This window comes from Gracilinanus agilis, chromosome 4 (genome assembly GCF_016433145.1).
Source record: "Gracilinanus agilis isolate LMUSP501 chromosome 4, AgileGrace, whole genome shotgun sequence".
NCBI lineage: Eukaryota > Metazoa > Chordata > Mammalia > Didelphimorphia > Didelphidae > Gracilinanus > Gracilinanus agilis.
This window is the reverse complement of record NC_058133.1, coordinates 212,680,254-212,703,845: the sequence shown is the minus strand read 5'-3', so window position 1 is coordinate 212,703,845 and position 23,592 is coordinate 212,680,254. Positions and strand designations below refer to the sequence as shown.

The window sequence follows — 23,592 nt, the reverse complement described above, 5'->3', positions numbered from 1 at the left end:
ATGAAATTGAACCTAAGCTAACACACAGTTTCTACAGTACCTGTTACCTTAAACACCAGCTCAGGTTGCTTAGTCTTTATCGTTAATCATCTGTGCCTTACTAGACACCACAGGGTGGAATTATCACGAGATCATTTAAGCTGCTAATGTACATTTGTGTCCAAGACAAAGGTTACAAATACAGTACAACTTCTTGTCTTTCAAAACTGTGCAGTGTTTGCCAATAAAAGCCTTAAAAATCTAGCCTTTGGAGGAATAATGGTATCATAGAAATAATTGGGATTCAAGGAGGTGTCAAAAAGACACTCTCCCTGGAAATGCAAACACTTTAGATAGGGAAGAGAAGACAGACTGTAGGGAGGGTGTTTCCATCTTACAAAGTCTAATCTAATAAGCTTGCTCTAGTTTTTCTCCCCCTGTAACAGAGGAAATTAATTTCAATAGGACATCTGCATACTGAGAGGTAGTATGGTAGCCAGCTTCAGTCCAAGCCAGAAGCAAGCTCTTTTATACTTTGGGAAAGAAAACTAATGTTTATCATGCAAACTAGTCTTTACTAGTTTACCGAATTTTTTAAAAAATCTTTAAAATTTGAAGACCCCCCCCCCCAAGATTTTAAAAGGACTCCTTGCACAAAATAGTAAGTTTCCAATTTGTTTCCAAATGTGAAATGGAGCCAGTACGGACTCTTAACATGCAGATGCAGTTTCCTCCTACCGTCACCTTCACTGGGATGACACCCACCCTGAAAAGAATCCCATAAAAATGGCTTCAAAGCCCCTCTGACATTGCAATAGTGCAGCAAAACCACAAGTAAACAAATGCCTGCTACCCTGTCATTTCAAATGTAGACTGAAAAGCCAACAGGCATATTTTGTGCAATTTTTTAACAAACTTTTTAAGTTGAAATATCAAATCTGCACAGTGCTGTCCCTTCACAGAAGGCAAGGAACTGCTAGTTCATCATGTAGGAGGTCGTCCTCGGTGCTGTAGGCTATAAAAGTGGGCCTCCTTCAGAATCTGGTTGATGTGGAAGTAAGGGCCTTGGCATAGTGCAGACTGCTCCTGTAAGGACTGAGGGGTATTAGGGCTGGATCCGGTAATTATCTGGTTTAAGCTGCTTTCTTGAACACTTCCCCTGTCTGGGCTATTGATGCTGCTGCTGGTACTACTGCTGCTGCTGCTACCACCACTGTCACTGCTTGAAGACTAGAAAACAAGAGAAAAAGAGAGAAAAAGGTTAACGGCAATATTACCTTTGCATGTTCTCTTATCCTCAGAACATTTAGAAGAACCCATGTGTTTCCCCTTAACACTTCTGATGTACTATTTTTCCACCCATTTCAACTTCTGTGTAGAAAGGAAATTCTGGGCCTCCAGGGAAGCTGTCAACCATTGAGGCCAGGATATGGTGTCAGGAACATCTTAACCATCATCAAAAAAGAGAAGAAAGGAAGGAAGGGAAAGAAAGAAGCAAAAAAAAAAAAAAAAAAAAAAGTGCGAGTCAAAGTGAAAAAAGCGATTTTTGCTACAATTTTGAAGTTCTTACCTGTTCATGAACTATAATGTACTACACTAATGTAAGAAGTGTATTTTGCTCAGTCTTTAATATAATTTCAGGAGTCTGTCTAAAAAATTGGCATTCCTGTTTGGTGTTAAATTTGCCACCTGTTTCCTCCCTCCTGCCTTACTAAATGAACTCAGTTGATTCAGTGCCTCCTGCGGTCATATGGAACAATCGTTATCAGACTTTATTCTCAATGTTAGGTCTCTGAAGAGAGGTGTTCCAACAGAACTCATTTCAAAATTTGATTATTATTGCTTCTTAAATAACCTTAAGGTAACTAGGTTAGGAACATTTATTCCGTTCCTAAGATTCAAAACATAACACAAACCAATAACAAAAACCTTAAAGCATGTCAATCTAGCAACACAGCAAGAGAAGAAAACTTAAGAAATTTAGAATTTTAATAATGATCCTATACACAAAGGAATTTTAAATTCTTGACCCTCTTGCAATCTAAATTCCTTTGAGTTCCTTGAGACAGGCAAAAATGAGGATATTTAAAGAAACCCTTGTTTTTGCTGCTCTACCATTTAATTTTAAAATGACATCTACAGAAGTATAATTAAACTAATAAGTTCTAATTATGTCAAAGTTCAACGTATAAGCATGACCATCTGTAATAGCATGGATGACAATATTAGGAAAATGACATCCTAATAACAGAACAAAACTCTTGTTCCACCAGTCAGCTGAATCTAGTCAACATGTGTCACACCCATTTTTTCTACAAGAAGCCAGAGCCAAGCAATTTAGAAAGATGAAGATAAAAGTTCTTTTTTTTAAGCTCAAGAAAATAATTATTAGGCCATCTGAAGACAGACTGAAGAATGTGTCCACCCTAAGAAGTGACAGTATTGTTAGCTGTAAAAATGAAGTTCATATATAGCTGGCCTTTATATATAATAATTTATAAGTTAATAAGTCAAAATAAAACAACATTTTCCCTATAGGAAAATATATATCCTAGAAGTATGTCTGCTAGAGCCTCTGTTTGAACAGGCCCCTGGGTTAATGAATAGTAGTCACAAAGTAAGTTTGCTACACTGGATAAGAAACCCACCGCACAGAACACTTTGTTTCCTCTTAGTCTGTTTTCTTTACTGTTTTTCGTTACGGGTGCTGTCTGAAAATTAAGGTGAGAACTATAATCAGTTTCTAATCAAGCTTTCATCTTAAAATTATAATATAGCAAAGTTTACAATTGTAATGACAAATTTGGCACTTCTTGGTGAAAAGGCAACACCTATTTCAAAATTGTAAAAGAAGAAAGATCTGAATAAGTAAAAACAAAATATTCCTGAATAAACTCCAACATGAATTAATTTTAAGTCATACCCCCGAGCATCACAAAATACTCCATGACAGAAGATCTCATTAACTTAGAGAAACTATTTCTGAATTCATAACATGGTCCTTAAACTATGAAAAAATCATAATTTATTACACTAGCATAATTAAGACTGGGGAAAACATTTAATCTTTGAAACTAGCAATTTCTGTTGCATACAAAAATAAATGTATCTAAATATTTTTAAATCTATGAAAAGAAAGGTCTATTAATATCTTCTATTTGATAAACAATTTTCCCCAGGAATTATGTGAAAATAATAAAGCTACTACACTTAGAATTATTTTTAAGGTATTTATAATCTTATGAAACCTTTTGTCATTCCTTTAAAAATACTCTCTACAAGCATGCCCCCCCAATAAAAGTTTCCCCAACAAACACTTTCACCATTTAAACATTTCACATAATACATTATAGCCCAATTCAATCACTCATTTGTAACACTGTTCCTGTGGTACTAAGTATGACTTACTTTATCTGTAATGTTTTCCTGAAACCAATTAAGGATTTAAGAGCAATGTGCATTATAGGTCTAAATTTTTGCTAATTCAGAATTGTCTTTAACCCCAAATTGGTACAAATCATCAAACATTTATTAAGGATCCACAACATGCAAAGCTACAGAAAATCAGTCACTATCATGGAGTTTACAATTGTAGACAAATGCAACTATGATACATAGTTAGACAATTACAGAGGTGATGCATGAAATGATAGCTGAATGATAAGAGATGCAGGAAAAGCTTAGTGAATAAAAGAAATACTATGTGAATTACAGGGCAGGTAGGTTGCTTAGTGGATAAAGAGCCAGGCTTAAAGCTGGGAAGTCCTGGGTTCAAATCTTTCTTCAAACACTCCCTTAGCTGTGTGACCCTGGTCAAATCACTTAACTCCAAATGCCTAGCCCTTACACTCTCCCCTTGGAACCAATACTTAGTATTAATTCTAAAACAGAAGATTAAAGATTTAAAAAAAAAGAATAAGGAACAATAAGCAGAAGGTAAGCATACATTCTGGACAAAGAGAATACCATGCACAAGAGTATGGAGGTGGAAAGAACAAGAGGGTAGAGGTTAAGCACCTCAAAGGCCAAGATTTTACTTTTTAGGCAATTCAGAGTTAATGAATAATAAAATGACATGACCTAGGCATGAAAATAATTTTCGGGCAGTGTTAGTAAGGAATAGATAAAAGGAGAGGAGGGGAAATTACACTAGTTACAACCAACAGTGATGACTGTAGGATCAGAAGAAAGGACATATTATGCAGGTAGAATTGTAACAATATGGTGAACAACAGGTGGTGCAGTGAGATAGTCCTGGAAGCTGGAAGGCCCAAGTTCAAATCTTGCAGCTTCTGATGGGCAAGCCACTTAACCTGTCTTTACTTCAGTTTCCTTATCTGTAAAATAGGGATAAGACCCTACATAATGTGAAAATCAAATAAGATCAAGTACTTTGCCAAACTTAAAGCACTATATAAATGATCAAATATAAATTATATGAGGGGATTAAAGACTAAAAAAGACTACTCTACTCCCTACCCACAAAAGTTCAAAAATGGAAGAACTAGGCAAAATGTCACAGAACAAAGTGGTCAAGTTTGAGAAAGGAATTGCCGAGTGAAATAAGCAAATGAAAAGCTTAAGGGAAAACATAAGTTCTGTCTTATATCTAAGATCATGTGTGTAGAGGTGAAAGAGACTTTAGAGGTCACCTAGTGTGGGCTTTCCAATCAATAAACAAATATTTATTAATGACATTGAGAATACAAACAAATACAAACTATTCCCTTCCCTAAAGGAGCTTACAATTCTATCAGGGGAAACAATATGTATGCATATAAGCTGGTCTAAAATATATACAAAGTAAATACAAGTTAATGTAATACTAATTGAGAAAGGTCTTTCAATTGCTTGAACTGAATGAACTTTGATGGAACCCAGGAATTTCTGAGAATCTTTCCATTTTATAGATTGAGAAACAGACTTAAGAGAGGTTGAGTGACTTGCTTATTCATGATCTTCTGATTTTTAGTCTTGTCCATTTCCTACTTCATGTTTTGAGTGAGAGGTACTTGACAAATGACCCACAATTGGGAATATAGATCTGAAAGCCAGAAGAGGGCAGGACTAGGAATACAAGGCTTAAGAATGATTTACAGAGAGGCAGTAATTAAAGGTTTTGGAGTGACTGAGATTACATGATTATAGCAAGAAATTTTGTAAAAGTTCACTTGCTGCTGGAGCCTTCTCATAACCTGTTGGATGTTTCTAAGGGCAGTTTAGAGGGCCAAAGACAGACAGACAGACACACACACTCTCACACTCTCACTCCTCTCTCACACTCTCTCACACTCTCTCTCCTCTCTCTCCTCTCTCTCTGTAGGAGAGGATGATAGGCTTTCAAAGGGAATGAGGACTGAAAAAAAGCTAAGGGTTTTGTAACTAGGGAGCAGTTTCAGTGGATTAGTGAAGGCTAGTAATTAGAATGGATAAAAGTAAGGTAGTGAATATGGAGAAAACCTGGGATGTGGACTTTCCCCAAAAAATTTAGCAGTGAAAGGGGAAGTGAATTGAGACAATAAGTGGATGGGGCAAATGGTTTTGTTTTTAAGATGGGCAAGACTTGATGGTTCTTGTAGTTATAAAATAGTGAAGAGCCAGTATTGGGACAGAACTAAAGAAAGAAAAAAATGACTGTTGGAGGAAGGTCTTAGAAAGCAGAGATGACTTTCTAATGAAGATCAGGGATACTTCAGTGACCAGAGGATAGGAGAGGAAGTAAATAAAGATACTGAGAAGTTTGGAGGACAGTGAAAGAGTAAAAACCAAAATAGGTTTTACTTAATTCCTAGTTCTAAGAATGTATCTGTTGTATAAAAATGATCAAGGCCACTTCAATACCAAGAGCTACCAAAAGAAGACATTTAATTAGCTGGGAGTGGGGAGAACAGTAACTTGTATAGTGGACTTACTAACCATTACTGAAATAAATCATCTCAGGATACTTACCCTATTGCTGTTCTTCATGACATTCTTCCTGATGTGTCTCCCAAGCTGTCTGGTCTCTTCTCTCTTCAAATTACCTTGAAATTACTTGTTTCTTTGTTAATCACCCCCCCCCCCCCAAGCTTCTGGAGGAAAGTCACTCTTTTAGTTCTAAGTCTTCGTATCCAAGCACTGAATAGTATTTGACTCAGGTCTCGGAGATGTCCTCCAGCAAGAAACTGAATTCTAAAGGCCTAAGGGGAAGGGAGGGAATTTTAAGAGCTAACTACCAATGAATTCCTACTACAACCTAATAACTGTGAGGTCACAGAAAAGTTTTTCAGTCTGCACTCTTATTTGTCAATGTTAGATTTGTTCCTTCTTCCAAAATGAAAGGGTGATTTTTATGTAACTGTGTATTTTTTTTTATTTTAAACCCTTAACTTCTGTGCATTGACTCATAGGTGGAAGAGTGGTAAGGGTAGGCAATGGGGGTCAAGTGACTCGCCCAGGGTCACACAGCTGGGAAGTGTCTGAGGCCGGATTTGAAACCAGGACCTCCCATCTCTAGGCCTGGCTCTCAATCCACTGAGCTACCCAGCTGCCCCCTTAACTGTGTATTAATATTGTTTAAAAGCCCAAAGCTCTTATGTTGAGAATCTCAGAAGTACCACTACTGGATTAACAAGCCACACAATTAGTTTTCTTAGTTTTATTCTTATGTATGACTTCTGCTAAAAGTCATGAAGTATATAGTACAGAAATCTTCTCACCTCAAGAGCAAAGTGATTATAGGGAGAGGTTTAAAATAATATTCTGATCAACATGCATATTCCATTACTCATGAGTTCTTGGTAGAAATGATAGGCTATTCCAAAGTTCTCTGAAACTGTAATTAAAGTTTAATGTCTATCATACCTGATGAATTATTTTCCTGATACCTCTGTGGTAGAGCAAGAATTGGAGAGGCTGAATTGTGAAAAAGAATTTTCTATAAATTCATACAAGCAATAGATATGAAGAAAAATATAGAATATTGAAATGTGAGATCATAAATCAGATCCTCAAAAAGGTAATCATCCTCAAGGTTTATATAATGAATGGTATTATCAGTTAGAAAGAGACCCATTAAAAATTAATTGGGGGAAAAAGAGGAAGGTTACTGGGAAAAAATACCTTTGCAGCAAGTTTCTCTGATAAGTCTCATTCAAGATTATAAGTAATTAATTCAAATTCATATGGCTAAAAGCCATTTTCCAATAGATAGTCAAAGGATATGAAGAGTAGTAAAAATGCTCCAAATCACTAATAATTAGAGAAACGCAAATTAAAATGACTCAAGATTACAACATATACCTATCAAACTGGCAAAGATGACAAATAAAGAAAATGACAAATGTTGGAAGGACTATATAAAACATGGTATGCACTATTGGAGGTGGTGTAAATTGATTCAGTTTTTCTAGAAAGCAATCTGGAAAAAAGTCACTAAATTGTGCATACACACCCCTTTAACTCAACTATACTACCAACTAGGCCCATATTACATTCCAAAGAGATTAAAGGAAGAAGAAAAGGGCTTATATACACAAAAATAGTTATGACTCTTTTCATAGAAGCCCTAAATGGGAAACTAAATGGGGAGAACAGCAGAACAAATTATGGAATATTATTGTACTATTAAAAAAATGACAATGAGAGGAAACTGGCAAAACCTCTAGGACCTGAAGTGCGCAGAACTAGGACAATTTATATACTAATAACATTAAAACAATCTTAAAAGAATTCTGGTTAATACAATAATCCACCAAGTCCACAGAAATGAAAATGAATCCTGCCAAAGTGGTGATAGAACTGAAGTCCACAAAGAGGCATGTATATTTAAACATGGTCAGTATGGAAAACTGCCTTATTGGATCTGTGCATATTGTATGGTTGTTTGTTGTTGTTGTTTTGAGGGGGAAGTGGGGTTAATTATTCTATAAGGAGGTGGAGGGTAAGTCAACAAGCATTTTATTAAACCTACACTCTGCTTTTCAAGGAATTCATAGTATATTAGACAGGGCCAGTGGCAGGGACAGATAAGCACTTGTAAAAAATAAAACAGATTCATATTATTCCTAATAACTATACCTTCTGGAATGAAGGGAAATCCAAAATATGCCTGTAATTCTGAGAATGATGGTTTAATTCTTTTTAAGTTTTCAATTAATTTTTAAAATTATGAATTTAAACACCCCCAAATTCAGTCATTAACTCTTCTTTCCCTAGACACAGCTCCAGAAAGGAAAGTATTTTCCTCCCTTTTCCTCTAACGGGTTTTCTATGACATCTTAAAAAAAAAATCTAATTAACCTGTTTCTGTTGTTGCTGTTCAGTCATGTCTCACTCTTTTGAGCATCCATTTAGGGTTTCCTTAGTAAAGATACTGGAATAGTTTGCCATTTCCTTTTCCAGATCATTTTACGGATGAGAGAATAAGGCAAACAGGGTTAAGTGATGTGTCCAGGGTCATACACAAGCTGGGTAAGTATCCACCTCTGGATTTGAACTGAAGTCTTCTTGACCGCACCCAGGGCTATATCCACTTCCCCCCACCTCCCTGCCTGAAGTCATATATCCATCTGAAGCTTATATCTTGGTATATGATGTGAAATGCTGCACTATGCCCAATTTCTGCCAGAATGCTTTTTTGGTTTTCTTAACAGTTTTTGTTAAATAGTGAATCCTTCATTTCAACAGTCTTTGGGGCACAAGCTTTAAACATGGAAATTTTACTTCATTCTTGCTTTCCTTTATCCTTTTTTCTCTACTCTAATCAGCCACAAGAGAGAATCGAATACTTAAAAAAATGTATTTACTAAAGTTTTTTTGGTTCCTTATTATTAATTTTAAAGTAGAATATTTTATCTTTCTCTAAATTAAAGTGATTTTTATTTGTGTGGTCTTCAACTAGAGGGAAAAAGTTTCCTAATCCTTGTACAGATACTATATATCTCTGATATCAATACAATGAACTCATTAAGTAATGCAATGAGACAACCACAGAAATTGGATTAGGTGAAAAAGCTTAAAGCAAACTGAGACCCCACAAATTCTACTTACTATTAAAGAGAGAATTTGAGAAAACCCCTACTAGCATTTCCCAAATTCCTAATGGTTTAAAAAGGTAAAACTTAAAAATTGACAATATTATGCCATTAAGATTATACAGTTCAGCTGGAAACAAGGTAAATGCTCCCAAATGCAGAATGTGCATGAACAAATGGGGTTTGTAAATGTAATGGAATATTACTGCATAATTAGTGACTGAAGAAATCAGAGAAGCATAAAATAACCTTATATGAACTTATATCAAAACATATTGGTGGGGCAGTTAAGTAGCTCAGTGGATTGAGAGCCAGGCCCAGAGATGGTAGGTTCTGAGAACTGCACCTCAGACACTTCCTAGAAGTGCGACCCTGGGCACCTCACTTAACTCCGATTACCTAACTCATACCACTCTTCTGCCTTGGAATCAATACACAGTATCAATTCTAAGACAGAAGGTCAAGTTTAAAAAAAAAAAAAAAAAAAAAAAAAGCTGATGGGGCAGCTAGGTGCCTCAGTAGATAAGAAGAGCGTCAGGCCTGAGGATGGGAGGGTCTTGGGTTCAAATCTACACCCAGAAACTTCTTAGATGTGTGACCCAAGGCAAGTAACTTTTGCCTAGCTCTTGTCCTTATGTCTTAGAAATGTTACTAAGACAAAAGTAAGGTTTTAAAAAAGAAAGCAAGCATTTAAGGGGTGGCTAAGTGGATAGAACCCTGAAGATGGGAGGTCCTGGGTTCAAATCTGACCTCGGATATTTCCTAGCTGTATGATTCTGGGCAAGTCAATTAACCCCCATTGCCTAGCTCTTACCACTGTTCTAGAAGTCTGGAAACAAATTCACAGTATTGATTCTAAGTCAGAAGGTAAGGGTTTAAAACAACAACAACACATGATGTGTTCTAATATCCCAACTTTTCAGTTTCTTAAACTACTCAACATTCGTGGCCTACAATTCACTCCAGCTGCATACAGGAATGGTAACACCAACAATCATACAATGATCCATAAGTGTTTCACTTTCATGATCAAAAACTGAAATTTCTTTATCTTATTATAATTTCCCTTCACTCCATTTCTCCTTCCACCTCTTGTCAATTTCCTTGTTCCTTTGACATTTTGTAGCTCAACCCATACCAAACTCCAATTATGGATTACTCTTACCTCTTTTTCATTCATGAGCTGTTGGATGGAGCTGGAGAAAGCTGGGCAACCATGGTGACTTGGTTTATTATCTAATCCCAACAGGACAAAGTTTTGACCCCTCCACAGTGTTCCAAAATCATGTCTTCTCTTCTCTCAAGTCTCTTGTACCAGTAAGTCCTACCCCATAATCTCACCAATTACTTTACTGAGAAAAATCAAAGTCATGAGTTTCTTTCCTTTTTCTCCACATTTTATAACCTTCCTTTACTTCATCTTCCTGTACTCTAGACTCAAAGAAAAGTGTCTTCTTTCTATATGTAGCCTTGACCTCATCTTTTCTAGCAGATTACCCCCACAATCATCCCTTTCCTCTCGAAACTTCATTATCTCTTTATTTCTTTTTTTCTGCCTCCCACACACCTGCCAGTATCCTCCATCCTTTAAAGGAAAAAAAAAAAACAACACTGACCAAATTCTACCATCCTTATGATCTATTGTTCCGTATCTCTTTCCTTCATTGCTAAACTCCAGGGAGAGGCTGCCTATACCCATTCGTTCTCATGATACTTGCACTCTGGCCTCCAATCTTATCTAACTGAAATTACCCTCTCCAAAGATAGCAATGATCTCTTTTCTAAAATTCATTTTCTCTCCTTTTCACATATGCTATTATTACTAGAAAAACAAAAACAAAACCCCTGTAACAAATATGCATGGTCAAGCAAGACAATTTTCCACCGAGACCACATCCAAAAAAAAATTGTGTCCCACTCTGCACCTTCAGCCTGACTGAAGTGGCATACTTTATCAGTTTTCTGGAATTGTTATTGGTCACTACACTGTTTGAAATTCTATTAAATCTTTCAAAGTTTTGTCTTTATGATATTTGGTGTATTTGTTAAAAAAAATTTTTTGTCTCAGTACTTCCTTCCCCCCCTTAAAAAAACGAACTTTTTTATTCATGGAGGCTTCAACTGGAAGGAAAATAGTTTCCGAACCTTAGGGCACATGCTGTATATGAACTCAGTTCTAACACAATGACAGAAACTGGATTAAGTGAAGCAACTGACTTCAACCAACTTTGACAGGAGGTTTAAAACAAAGCTAAACAACTAAGTTGTATAAATTGTTCTGGTCATGCTCACTTTGCATCAATTCATACATATCTTTCCAAGTTTCTCTGAAACCAGTAATTTCATTTCTTACCACTATTATTCTATTATATCCACATAATTTGTTCTGTCATTCCCCAATCAATGCCTACCTTAGTTTTAGTTCTTTGCCACTACAAATTTTTTAGTATATATATTGGTCCTTTCTCTCCTTTGACCTTTAAGATTACTAGCAGCATTTCTGGGTCAAAACATACACATACAACTTAGCAACCTTCTGTGTATAGTTCTAAATTACTTTCCAGAATAGCTGGACCAGTTTACAACTCCACCAACAGTATGTTAACATACCCATTTTCATGCAGCCTCTCCAATTTGTCATTTTCCTTTTTTTTGTTAACAGTATCTTACTTGCCAAATCTGACAGTCTTTCTCAATTCTCATTTTTCTTCCTTTCTCTTCAATATTTCACACTGATAGCCACTGGCTCCTCCTAAATATTCTCCTCTCTGGGATTCCTATACACAGTATTTTCTTACTTCTCTTGCTGTCTTATTTTTATATATTTTGTTTCTTTGTTGTTTCTTCTGTTAGACTGTGAGTTCAAGGGTAGAAACTCTTTTGCTTTTCTTTGTATCCTCCTCACATAACATAGTGCCCAGCACATAGTAGGTACTTTCCTGCTTACAGACTGACTATTCCTCAATTTCCTTTAATAGCTCTTCATTCAAAATCACACCCTCTCTGGGCATATTCTAGGTTTGGTTCATATGCTCCCCTCCTCCCTATATATATTTTAAACCCATACCTTCCATCTTAGATCAATACTGTGTATTGGTTCTAAGGCAGAAAAGCAGTAAAGGGCTAGGAAAAATGGGTTAAGTGACTTGCCCAGAATCACACAGCTAGGAAGTATCTGGGGTCAAATTTGAACCCAGGACACCTCCTGCCTCTAGGCCTGGTTTTCAATCCACTGAGCCACCTAGCTGCGCCTTATATACTTTCACTTGGAGACTTTATTAACTTTCATAGGTTTAATTATCATCACTGCCAAAACAAAACAAAACAAAAAAACCCAGGTTTATACATTGAGCTAACATTTGTTTCCCTAGCTCTGATCCTAACTCAATCGTCAACTGCACACTGGATATTCCAAAATGGATATCTCACAGGCATTTCAAACTCAACATGTCCAAAAATTTTATTGTATTTCCTTCCATATTCCCTATTTCTGTTAACACCATTCTTCCAGTTACTCAAAGGTACATAACCTTTGGTATCATATCTTGAATCCCACACTCCTTATTACTACTTCTATACAATCCTGCCAGGTTTTGTTTCTAGTTCCTCAGGATCCCTCACTTATCTTATTTACAACACTACCTTAATTCAAGATTTCGTCATCAGTTACCTAAACTACTGTACTAGTAGTTTATCCTTGCATATCCAGTCTTCTTCTCTCCACTTTGACCCACTCTCTACAAAGTTGCCAAAGTAGTTTTCCTGAAGTGCAGGTCTGATAATGTACTATCTCCTATATACACTTCAGTGGCTCCTTATTATTTTTGGGGTCAAATAGATACTCCTCTGTTTGGCACGTAAAGCCCTCTATAACCTGGTCTCAACTTACCTTTCTAGGCTTATTTATACATTACTTTCCTCCAAGCACACTAGAGTCCAGCCAAACTGACTTTTCTTACAGTTTCTCTTATGTACTTCATTTCCCATCTCTGGTTTTTGCTCTAGTGGTCTCTTCCTTATCTCAAATGCACTTCTTCCTTAAATCTGTCTCATAGATTCCCTTATGTTCTCTAAAAGGCAACTCAAGCGCCACCTTTCCCGATACAAAGAAGCTGGTAGGGCATATGCCACCTCCAAATTACCTTGTTATTTTGCATTTAACATATATGTACACATAGTTTTCACTAATGCAGTGTAAACAGTTTCATGTTTCTCTTTGTGTCTCCAGTGCCAAATATAGCAGTGGTTCATTTAATAAATTTCTGTTAAGGGGGCAGCTGGGTAGCTCTGTGGATTGAGAGCCAGGTCTAGAGACGGGAGGGGGTCCTAGGTTCAAATCTGGCCTCAGATACTTCCTAGCTGTGTGACCCCGGGCAAGTCACCTGACCCCCATTGCCTAGCCCTTACCCACTCTTCTGCCTTGGAGCCAATACACAGTATTGACTCCAAGATGGAAGGTAAGGGCCTAAAAAAACAACCAAATAAATAAATAAATAAATTGTTAACTGATGCAAAGTATATTAATCTAAATTAGTAAATGGCATACCTGATGACCACAATTTTAAAATAGTAAGAGTAGCAAGGGAAATGTGTAATTAGGATCTGCTCCCCAGGGACTCGCTCTCCCAGCATCCCATTTATGTATATTCATTACATACTAACATAGGGCAGACATAAGTTTTGTGTTGCTCGGCCCCCTTTCTCTTTTCCTCTGATCGCAGCTAGGAAAGCGGCAGGAGAAACTACACATGTGGTTACTTTCTGTTAGATAATTAGGTTTGAACTTCTATTTCTTTTAGTTTATTTTTTCTTTCTACTTCAAGTGAGTATTAATAAACTTTATAAAATATAATACTTGGGAGTTATTAGATGTTAATTTAAATCTTACAGAAGAAAGGGAAGAAATTTAGCTATAATATAAAATTAAAAGCTGTAATCCAATGACTTATGGGGATACTTGTGTTTCTCAGGGAAAATAATTTAACATATCTAGGTCTTAATTCCCTTATCTATAAAAACACATGGTATGTAGTATTCGATATCTATGCTCCTTTTCAACTCTAAAATTGTATTATCTCTATGACCACCACCTCATCTCCCTAGCTGGCTGAGCAGGGAGGAAGCAATTTCAGAACTGGGATTCTCAACTGCACAAAAATGTTGGCAACATCTTCACCCTTTAACAACAAGCAAGCATGTGATAATCAGTTGCAACATTGAAAGTCTTGCATGCAAAATATTCACTGCAGCACTTTTTGTTGTAGTAAAAAATTGGAAACAAAGTAGGTCTTCCTGGTTGAGGGATGACTAAACACATTGTGATATGTGAAGATAATGGAATTAGTGCACCATAGGAAATAACAAATGTTAAGAATTCAGAGAAATATAAGAATATTTCCAAACCAGAAAATATGTGAAAAAACAATAAAATGAAACAAAACTCCATTTAATTAAGGACTAAGCTTGGCCCCAGAGAAGAGTTAAGAAAATGAAACTTCTTTCCCTTCACTGCAGAGGTAAAAGACTATAAATGTGTAATATCACATATATCAATAATGGGGAACCTTTTAGAGACCATAAGAGTCCAAGTGCCCAAACTGCAATCCTCATGCCACATGTGAGCCCCCTGCCTTACCCCAGAGGGAGGAAGTGCTCTCACCACTGGGCTGGTGGGCAGAGGGGCTGGTCATGTGAGCAAAGTTCTTAGGCACATGTGGAGAGGGGGAAGGGAGCAGTCCTCTCAGGTAGGCTTGGTACATGTGCTATAGGTCCACCAACATGGACATATACTGTCAAATGTAGCTGATGTTTTAGGGTTGGTTTCTCTAAATTATTTTTCTTTTTTGATCTCTGTTACAAGGGGAAACCTGATGGAATGGGATGAATATATTCCAAAGAAATGAGTATGAGGTAAAAACAAGGCATCAGATGATAACTAAAAATCCTAATAAATTTTAGTATGGTTTAATGTATTCTGAGTGGGTGTAATATATATTACTAACACTCCAAGGACTTGAATCATAACCACAGTTTGAAAATAAGGAGTTAATGAAATTAGACCATCCGTTAAAATAGTTTCTATTTTTAAAAATTAATCTTTTCTTAGAAACTGATTCCTATTTGTAAAAACCTTAGAAACTCGCCACTAGAAAGACAAACCCAAACTCTTGCTGGTTTTACCAATTTTCTTTGCTCTTGTTTTCAAATTCATTGCTAGTCATGAGAGATGGCTAGGGCCATCAGAAGCCTTAAAAGAACTGATTTTTCATATTCTTATCACTGTTACAGTCATTAGCTAAAACTATAACTGTTTGAAAAAACAAACCCAACAAATAGGTGTAGTTCATACTAGTGAAAAATTCATGAAAATTTGGAATCATGCCATTCCTAAGTTTTGGTTTACTTGTTCTTTATTTTTCACAGAAAGAATGTCCTTAGAATGCTGAGATTGTGACATCAATAGTTGTTTTTCTCCACTGGGAAAGGAAGGGGCAAGGCAGAAGCTTGAGGTAAGTCCCTTCTATTCTTCTTTGCCTCTCATTGTTCATTCCCAGGTTGTTTGCAAACTGTGATGTTTTAAATCAAAATGAAAGATCTCAGCAAGTCAGTTACGGATGATGAAGAAATAGACATTCAGGTTACAGTGTGACAACAAGCACAGCTCATACCTTTTAAAAGCAGAAATCTTGAAGTATCACTATGTATCAGAGAGAAAGATTACATAAGAAAATTCAGATATTTCACAGACTGATTAAAGGCAGAGTAAAGAATATTTCTGGTTTAAAATGAAGAAAGATACAAATCAAATAAATTAATAAGCTTTGGTGTTAGCACCTAGAGTATATTGATGAAGAAAAAGTCAGAACTATTGAGGTGGGTGATTGTACAGCCCGAAGAGGCCAACATCACAAGCCAACAACATACCTCCTTTGCCCTCTACCGCAATCTTAGTCCCAGTCAAGTGACTGGCTTCAGGCTTCCATTTCTTTTGTTGCTCAGTACTAGACTACTGTCTTTCCAAGGCTTATGACCATTTTAGGCTTCCTTTGGGAGTGCTTTCTCACAAAAGCATATTGTACCACTCACCTTCCAAACAAGGACTGTCTGGCCTGGGGCCTTATAACAGCCAGGATGAGTGCAGAACCATCTGAGAAGAGTATCACTGAAAACAATTCACCACCAACACCCCCTCTATGGCCTCCTCCACGCCTTTACTAAACAGCCCTAGTTTTCTCCTAATCATTATCCTTTCCCCTTCTTTGCCTTTCTCTTGTGCCCTCAGAAAATTTCCTGTTGCAGTGCCCCAGAGACTATAGGTGACTTCAGCAAATCATCACTTCACCTTTCTTAGTCAATTTCTTTAATAAAAAATAAAGAGATTAGACTAAATGACCTTTAAGGTCCTTTCTAGGAAATTTATGATTCTATGATCCCTTCCTCTCACTTATTCCACCTTCTGGAGTTTGCTGAAACCTAGCTCTCTCCCGAAGTCAACGTAGGGTGCACGCATGCCAAAGAAGGATTGGGCACACTCCTTCCTCTCCACTGCCACCTTAAAACTCTTTTTATTGCTACTGCTGTTGAGCGACAATCTCTCCTCCTTCAAAGTTTACTTTAGGATGTCTCTAGATCCTTGTTGCTGTTATTCTTTGGACCTTCCTCCTCCTCTTCAATAAACTACATATCTGATCTCACCACTTTAAACCTGGTCCCATCTGAAGATCCAGTCTCCCAGTTCCTCAACTTGCAGGGCCTTTTTTCTCCAATATTCCTCAACCACAAAAGAATGGTTTTTACCCCTTAGATGCTGGTCTTGCTTCTTTACCAACCCACATCTCAGACCAGCTATATCTGTCCTGGGTATCAGAATTCCTCATTATAGTGCTCTAAAAAGTGAGAGCCACAATATATCGTGGATTTTTAACCAATAGCCTTGTGTGAGGTGCACTGAGTGGTGGAACTGAAGTCAAAAAGGTCTGGGTTCAAATCGATCACCTTCAGGACTTATTAGCTAAATGATTGTGAACAATTCACTTTAACTTCTCTAAGCCTTAGTTTCTTCATCTGTAGTATAGGAACTGGACTAGATGGCCTCTGAGATTCCCTCTAGCTTTTGATTCATTATTACCCTATGACTCTAATAGTCATCATATCTCAGGGTTGTGAGAGTCAAATGAAATAACATCAAGTGTTTAGAGATTTAAAGAACTAGATATGTGTCATTATTTGACTTAAGAGAAAGGATTATGGGGGTAGGGGGAAGAGAGGAGGATATCAATGTTGTGCATGGATTTATTTAACATTGACATAGAATTTACATTTTCTAGACCTAATACAGATTTTAATAAACACTATGGTCACTCACTAGGGAAAACAAGTACTTTCTGTCCCTAAATCAATAATCATATGCAATTCCAGAAGGAAATTTCTTTTTTTTTCCAACATAACATATACCACTGATAGGAATTCTTGTAAAAGTAGAGGAAAGCTAAAAATTAATACTATGCTTAATTTAGCCCACCATAAGTGTAAGTTATCTTAGCATAAATTTAATCTAGTCAAGATTTCACAATATATTAAAAAACCACAAATAAGGTATGTGAAGTAAAATCTCAGGATCTAATGCACACAAACTAGAAAAACACCATTTTCTAAATGATGTTCTTTACAACATAAACAGGGGCTCAATTACAATTCTGATGCTTTTAATTTTCCTTCTAAATTATGTATTAAAAACAATTATTCTATCAAATTTTGTTATGAAAATACTTTAAAATTTCTTCTTTCTTTCTACCCTCAACTTCCTAAGACCAGGAGGATATTCTTTATCCCCATATCAACATTTGTGAGTTCTGTCAATTTATTTCATTTCTTTTAAAAATAATTTTATTTTCTTTTATTCTTAAGCCAGTTATTTCTGGACACATATAGCCCTGTACAACCAGCTCTCAAGAATCAAATGCTTGCTTAAAAGAGTTAAACAAAAGAACTGGCTGTCAATATAGTTCAAGCACTACAGCTTTGCATGGCCAAATTGGTTTAGGAAAAACTGATATAAAGTTAAAGTATGCCCTGAAGTCTCCAGACTTGCAGCTTTGGAGAAACTATTTGGCTTCAGTTTCTTGTTTTTTTTCCAGTGAGAAACTAAGATTTGTTGGTATCTAGTCAGCCAAGAGTATATGCCAGCGGTGACAAACCTTTTAGAGATGGAGTGCCAGGGCCCTTCCCACCCCACATAGGGATGGAGGGGTGGGCGAAGTGAGGAATGTCCTCAGTGAGTGTAGGGAGGGGGAGGAAGAGTGGCCCAAGTGCTCAGGTGCCTGTGAGCTGCCCACCTTACCCCCATGCGCTCCCATTGGTCTGCTGGGCAGAGGGGTGGGTGATATGAAAAAATGTCTTAGGCACAGTGGAGAGGGGGAGGGGGAACAGCTTTGCCCTTGAGGTCCTCTGCCTTTCTATTAACAGATTCTGGGGGTGGGGAGGGTGGCTGAGTTCACCCATAGAGAGTGCTTTGTGTGCCATAAGTTCACCATAACTGTATACCATAATATTCAAAGATACTTTAAAAGAGAGGGCAATTATGTGGGTAAATTATTCTCTGCCCAAGGGAGCATAATCAAGATATTCAACTGCTACAAGTGGGAAAGACTCAATTTATCCCTTACAAAAAGCAGCACTTTTTAAATTTAGCAAATAGGATGGCTCTGTGCAAACCAATTTGACTCTTCTCACAAAAATTTCAGATTACCTTTGAATACCTTCTAGAACTAATAGGGCAATATTGTATATTGCTGAAAGGCGAGAAGAGGGGGATGGGAGAGAGAAGGGGCAAGAGAAAATACACATAAGGATTTTGCCGGTGCTAAAGTTTCTCCTGATATAACATTTAATCCAGGAAAGCAGCTTACAGACTCCTCAGCCTGAGGAGCACACTCTACAACCATTTGGCAAATGGAGAAACTAACTATACCAGACACTGAAACAGAGGTTAAATCAATAACATTTTTTAAAATCCAGATCTATTAACTCAATTATTAAGACATGTTTAAGTCAAATAAATGTGATAAAATCCTCAAACTTTCTATTATATAAATACATGTACTCAAAAATAAACAAATCTTCAGGCTAAAAGGTAAAAATATAACTGTCTTAAAGTGGAAAATGAAGTGAAAGCAACCTAAAGAGAAAAAAGCCATAATATTTTCTCCCTTTAAATATCACCCTTCTCCCAAAAAGTGTTAATGTGGCCAGTTTTCCTTATACAATCAACATAAAGATGAACTGCAAATGGAAGCAAGTCAAGTAGTTGATTCTTAATTCTCCCATGATAATGGGAGGATCACCCTTCTCCAGTTTTTCCTCTCCTTGATCCTTTCTGGTGGCAAATATTTTTCTGTGAGAAGCATTTGGGTAATTTGACCCAGTTTAGGACCTCTGGTAAAAGTCAGGGGAAGGATGGGGAATCTAATAGATACTGTCCAAATTTTGGATTACCTATTAATTTCATCTATTCTCTCCTTGTCTCATTTTAATGACTCTCATTAGGAACATTTTTGTATTGGCCTAAGTGAAAAAACCCTGGTTCAGTCTCTAGACAGATAGTGACAAGAACAACTACAAGAGGCTCAAAAGTATCTGGGTATTAAATGTGTGAGCCAAAAAATAGATGGCATTATTTCTCCTTTGCTTCCTTGATTTAAATTCTACAAAAACAAAATTAAAGAGTTGACTTCTCAGGTTTTGCTTCTACTTCTCTTGAAGCAATAGATCAGAAATCCTAGCTCCAAAATATAACATGAAGAAAAGATAATAGGTAACAAATGATAAATACAATTAAAAAAAATTAGGTCCCCTAATCAGTATCTTTGATTCAATGTAAACACATCACTATGTGGAAGAAGCAAAAAACTGATACCAGTGCTGAAAAACAGAAAAGTCCCACTGACAAAAGGTCAACTCATTTCTAACAAAATTTTGCCTGCCTAATTGAAAGGAACTTCAGAGTGGAATTTGAATGACTATTATTCCAGTTTCTAACACAAGTGCTCTTGCAACCACCACTAGACTAGTCTAGCTTAATTTCCCTAGTAACTGGTCCCCCTTTCACGAAAAATCACATTGCTCTATTCCAACCAATTCACTCAGTCACTTTCTGTTCAATAAATTCACTTTATGTGTACTGAGCACCAAAAGTTCATCGTGCATAGCAGTGCTCTAAACACCAGGGGAGATAGTAAATTTTTAGATAAGCCCTAAAGGAACATATTAATAGGGGAATATGACATATACACAGGAAATGAAAATAGAAACTAAGGCATAAGAGCATTAGCATTATCCAAAGTGGCACGTGAAGACGTGGGGGCCAAAAGGAGGGGAATGGGTATAGGGAGAAAGGTGGTGGACAAAAAAGGATAAGAACTCTAGAAGACTATGGGGACTCAGCCCCTAGATAGTGTTTCTAACCTGCATTTACCTATTAATTTCTGGACCAAGTAGCCTTTGAGCTTTTATTACTTACTCTCTGACTTAATACAATCAACTCATAATAATTATATCAAGGAAGTCTTTGATTACAAATCAAATTCATTTACAATGAGCTAAACAATATCCAACTTTATGCTATATTCTGTTGAAAGAATTATCTTAAATGGCCTGTGACTTAGAAAACCTTTATAAAGAGGGTGCCCTCCCACCCTTTTTTCTGTGCTGTTGTGTTTTTGTCTTCATATGATTTTACCTGTATTATCAAGAGTTCAAACTTTATTTCATTATAACAAAACTGATTTAATGTAAGCTTCTATTTCTCAAAGCAGACCAGTCTTTCCCAAAGAAATTTAGTTTATTATCCACACACAAACCACAACTTTCAATAAGCTTGGCTTAGATATGTGTCCAGGAGATTATTGTTTCAAAGCTTCTAGTATGTCCTAAATTCTTATATTTTGAAGAATTTTCTTTATTACTCTTAAAGCTGTTCTCAAAATGGCTATCCAAGTTTAAAAAAAAAAGTTTTTTTATTAGAAAAATTCCCCAGAAACATCAGGTCTAGTCCTATACTAGCTAAACAATGATTAGATGTTTAAATGTCATTAGCAAACTACTACATGCCAACAAAGAAAGGCAGAAAGCAAACTGGATTTTAAGATATTTTCAAGTGAAACTATTTTCATGTTTATTTCTCTGAATAATTGTTATATTTCTTTTGGTTGCACTTTTAATGTGGATTTAGTTCAGGCAATTTCTAAAACTTAATCCAGCCATTACCTCTGTATCCCAGGAATCCTGAAAGACAGGGTTTCTGCTACTCCGTTTGGTCTGAGGGAGGTGACTGTCTTCTTCATTGCCATTCCTTCTCCTTTTCCTGAAATTAAATCACACACAAGAGAAAAAAATTAGCCAATTATTGATCCAGTCACTTCCCAAGTGTAAATAAGAACACATAAATATTTTACTTTCTTCCCTAAAACATCCTCCAAAACTTGAATAATCCAATTGATAGTAGGATGATTTAAAACATATTACTAGTCATCGATTAAAAAAAAAAAACCAAAATGTTATCTGTATGAAAGTAGCAACACTGAACAAAACTAAGTTTTAAGTTAATTAGATTCAGTTCTGAAGATAAGTTTGAAAAAATTTTAAATAACTACCACAAATATATTTAAGAGCAAGCTGTTAATAGCTAATGATCAATATCTACCTAATTAGGTTCATCTTTTTTTTTAAATTCCTGAAATTACAATCCCATGTTAACTAATTTTACTCCCTTCCTTCCATGTGATGGCAGTTAAGCCAGGTGTGGCTGCCAATCACTATTTACCCTTAAAACACTTTACAGTGGCACTATGACAAAAACTAAAAAAGGTAGACTCTTCTCTTATGAACCCAATTATTCAAGTTTGCTTGTACTAGCTAGTATTATGACATAATTGTTACTTCACTGGATTATTTTGAGGGGGGGGAAAGATTATGTTTTTCAAAGCTCATTGATAATACTTTTTAAGTACAGCTCAAACTCTTCTTAAAATCAAGAGTTCTGGAAGAAATGTAAATAAACAAGAGACAAGAACGTGTATGTACTCCATACGGGCCACAACTGTTAGAAAAAGTATCTCTACTGGAATTCTAAATAGTTGCTGAGAAACAAATTATAGTAGGAAAAACCTACCATATAGGTTTAAGCTAACTTTGCTCTAGATCCGGCCTGTTTTTATAGTAATGAAGAATTATATAAAGTTCAACTCCTATTGCTAGGAAACTAAAAACTGGGGTGGGGAGATGAAGTCTTTTCGAAGATTCTTTAATCCGGGGCAACTAGGTAGCAAAGTGGGATAGATTGCCCAGGTCTAGAGTTGGAAGGACTAGGATTTAAACTGGGCCTCAGATCGTTCTTAGCTATGTGACTTTGGGCAAGTCATTTAACTTCAACTGCCACTTTTCTGTCTTAGAATTGATACTAAGACAGACAGTAAGGATTAAAACAAACAAAAAAAACTAACTCTTTAATATTGGGCATATATAGTGTCTTGTACTCTTGCTGTGTAATCTCCAAATTTGGTGGCCTGCCACTATAGTTCCTGATCTTAGAAATGTGTACAAAAACTTTAGAATAATAAGAGGCTGAGTCCTGAATCTCTCTATTAATTATGTTTTCCCTCTTAAATGCAAAAACCTGTTAATACAGATAATGATTTCAATTTCTGCCTGGTCCAGTGGAAATGAATATTTTCAGCTGTTACCAATTTTCTGTGGGTCAAATCTTCTTTCTGAGACTCAATTATTTAGTTAAAAAATAGAATAATAGTCCCTGCTTTCCTTCCTTCCTTCCTCTCAGGGGTGGTGTGAGAAATACTATACTTGTAATATCTTGAACTTAGAGGTGGAAGCCACATCAGAGTACAGAGTATTAATTATCATCAAGTGGGGGAAAAGGTCAGTAGTCAAGCCCTAAGAAAGTGCTACTCTTGACACTTATTGGTGTGAGGGGAAATCCAGGCAAATTTAGGGTAAGCCAAAATCATTTATTTCATGGTAAAAATTAGTTTCAGGTGTATCCAAAGGTGTATTTCTCACATGGCAGCAGAAGTAGGTTGAAGGAGAGAGATCTTTTCTGTTGAAAATGTCTGAATTTTCAAGAACAAGGAAAGTGACCCAACCGAAAACCAACACATAAAACTACCCTTTGGGAACAGTACTGTAGTAAAAAGACTTGCACCACTTACTACAGAATGTGGCTTGATTCTATTTATGATAGCATCACAGTATGACATTCCTGACCTAAAATGACCCTCTCTTTCTATACAAGTCTCTATATGCCCCCAATTCAATCCTTGGCCTCCTAGCCTCTCTTTCTGATCAACCATCCATGTGTCAATCACCTGGACTTCAGGTTTTTACTTGTCTGGAAGCTGGGCCAAATAGAAGGACTATAATTCTAGGAACTGATTTTAAGGGTTTAGAGTAAGGAGGGAAATAGCATTAGTGAGTATATGAGCACTGTTAATTTTGTAGTTAATAAAAAGAAAAAATAACTAACAAATACCAAGTTTGATAACACTTGCTATTCAATGAAAATATGACCTTAGTTTACCAAGTATTT

General features: G+C 36.4%; 1 protein-coding gene across 1 annotated transcript; it reads right to left on the bottom strand.

Annotated features, from left to right (window-relative positions):
* Positions 1–61: 61 nt before the first annotated feature.
* Positions 62–21,707, bottom strand: FAM104A (family with sequence similarity 104 member A). The gene is made up of 4 exons (XM_044674388.1): positions 21,694–21,707; positions 21,258–21,354; positions 2,628–2,690; positions 62–1,209 (listed from the first exon to the last, which is right to left on the bottom strand). Exons 1-4 carry the CDS (start codon positions 21,705–21,707, stop codon positions 964–966), a joined length of 420 nt encoding a protein of 139 aa, XP_044530323.1. The 3' UTR covers positions 62–963.
* Positions 21,708–23,592: the final 1,885 nt, after the last annotated feature.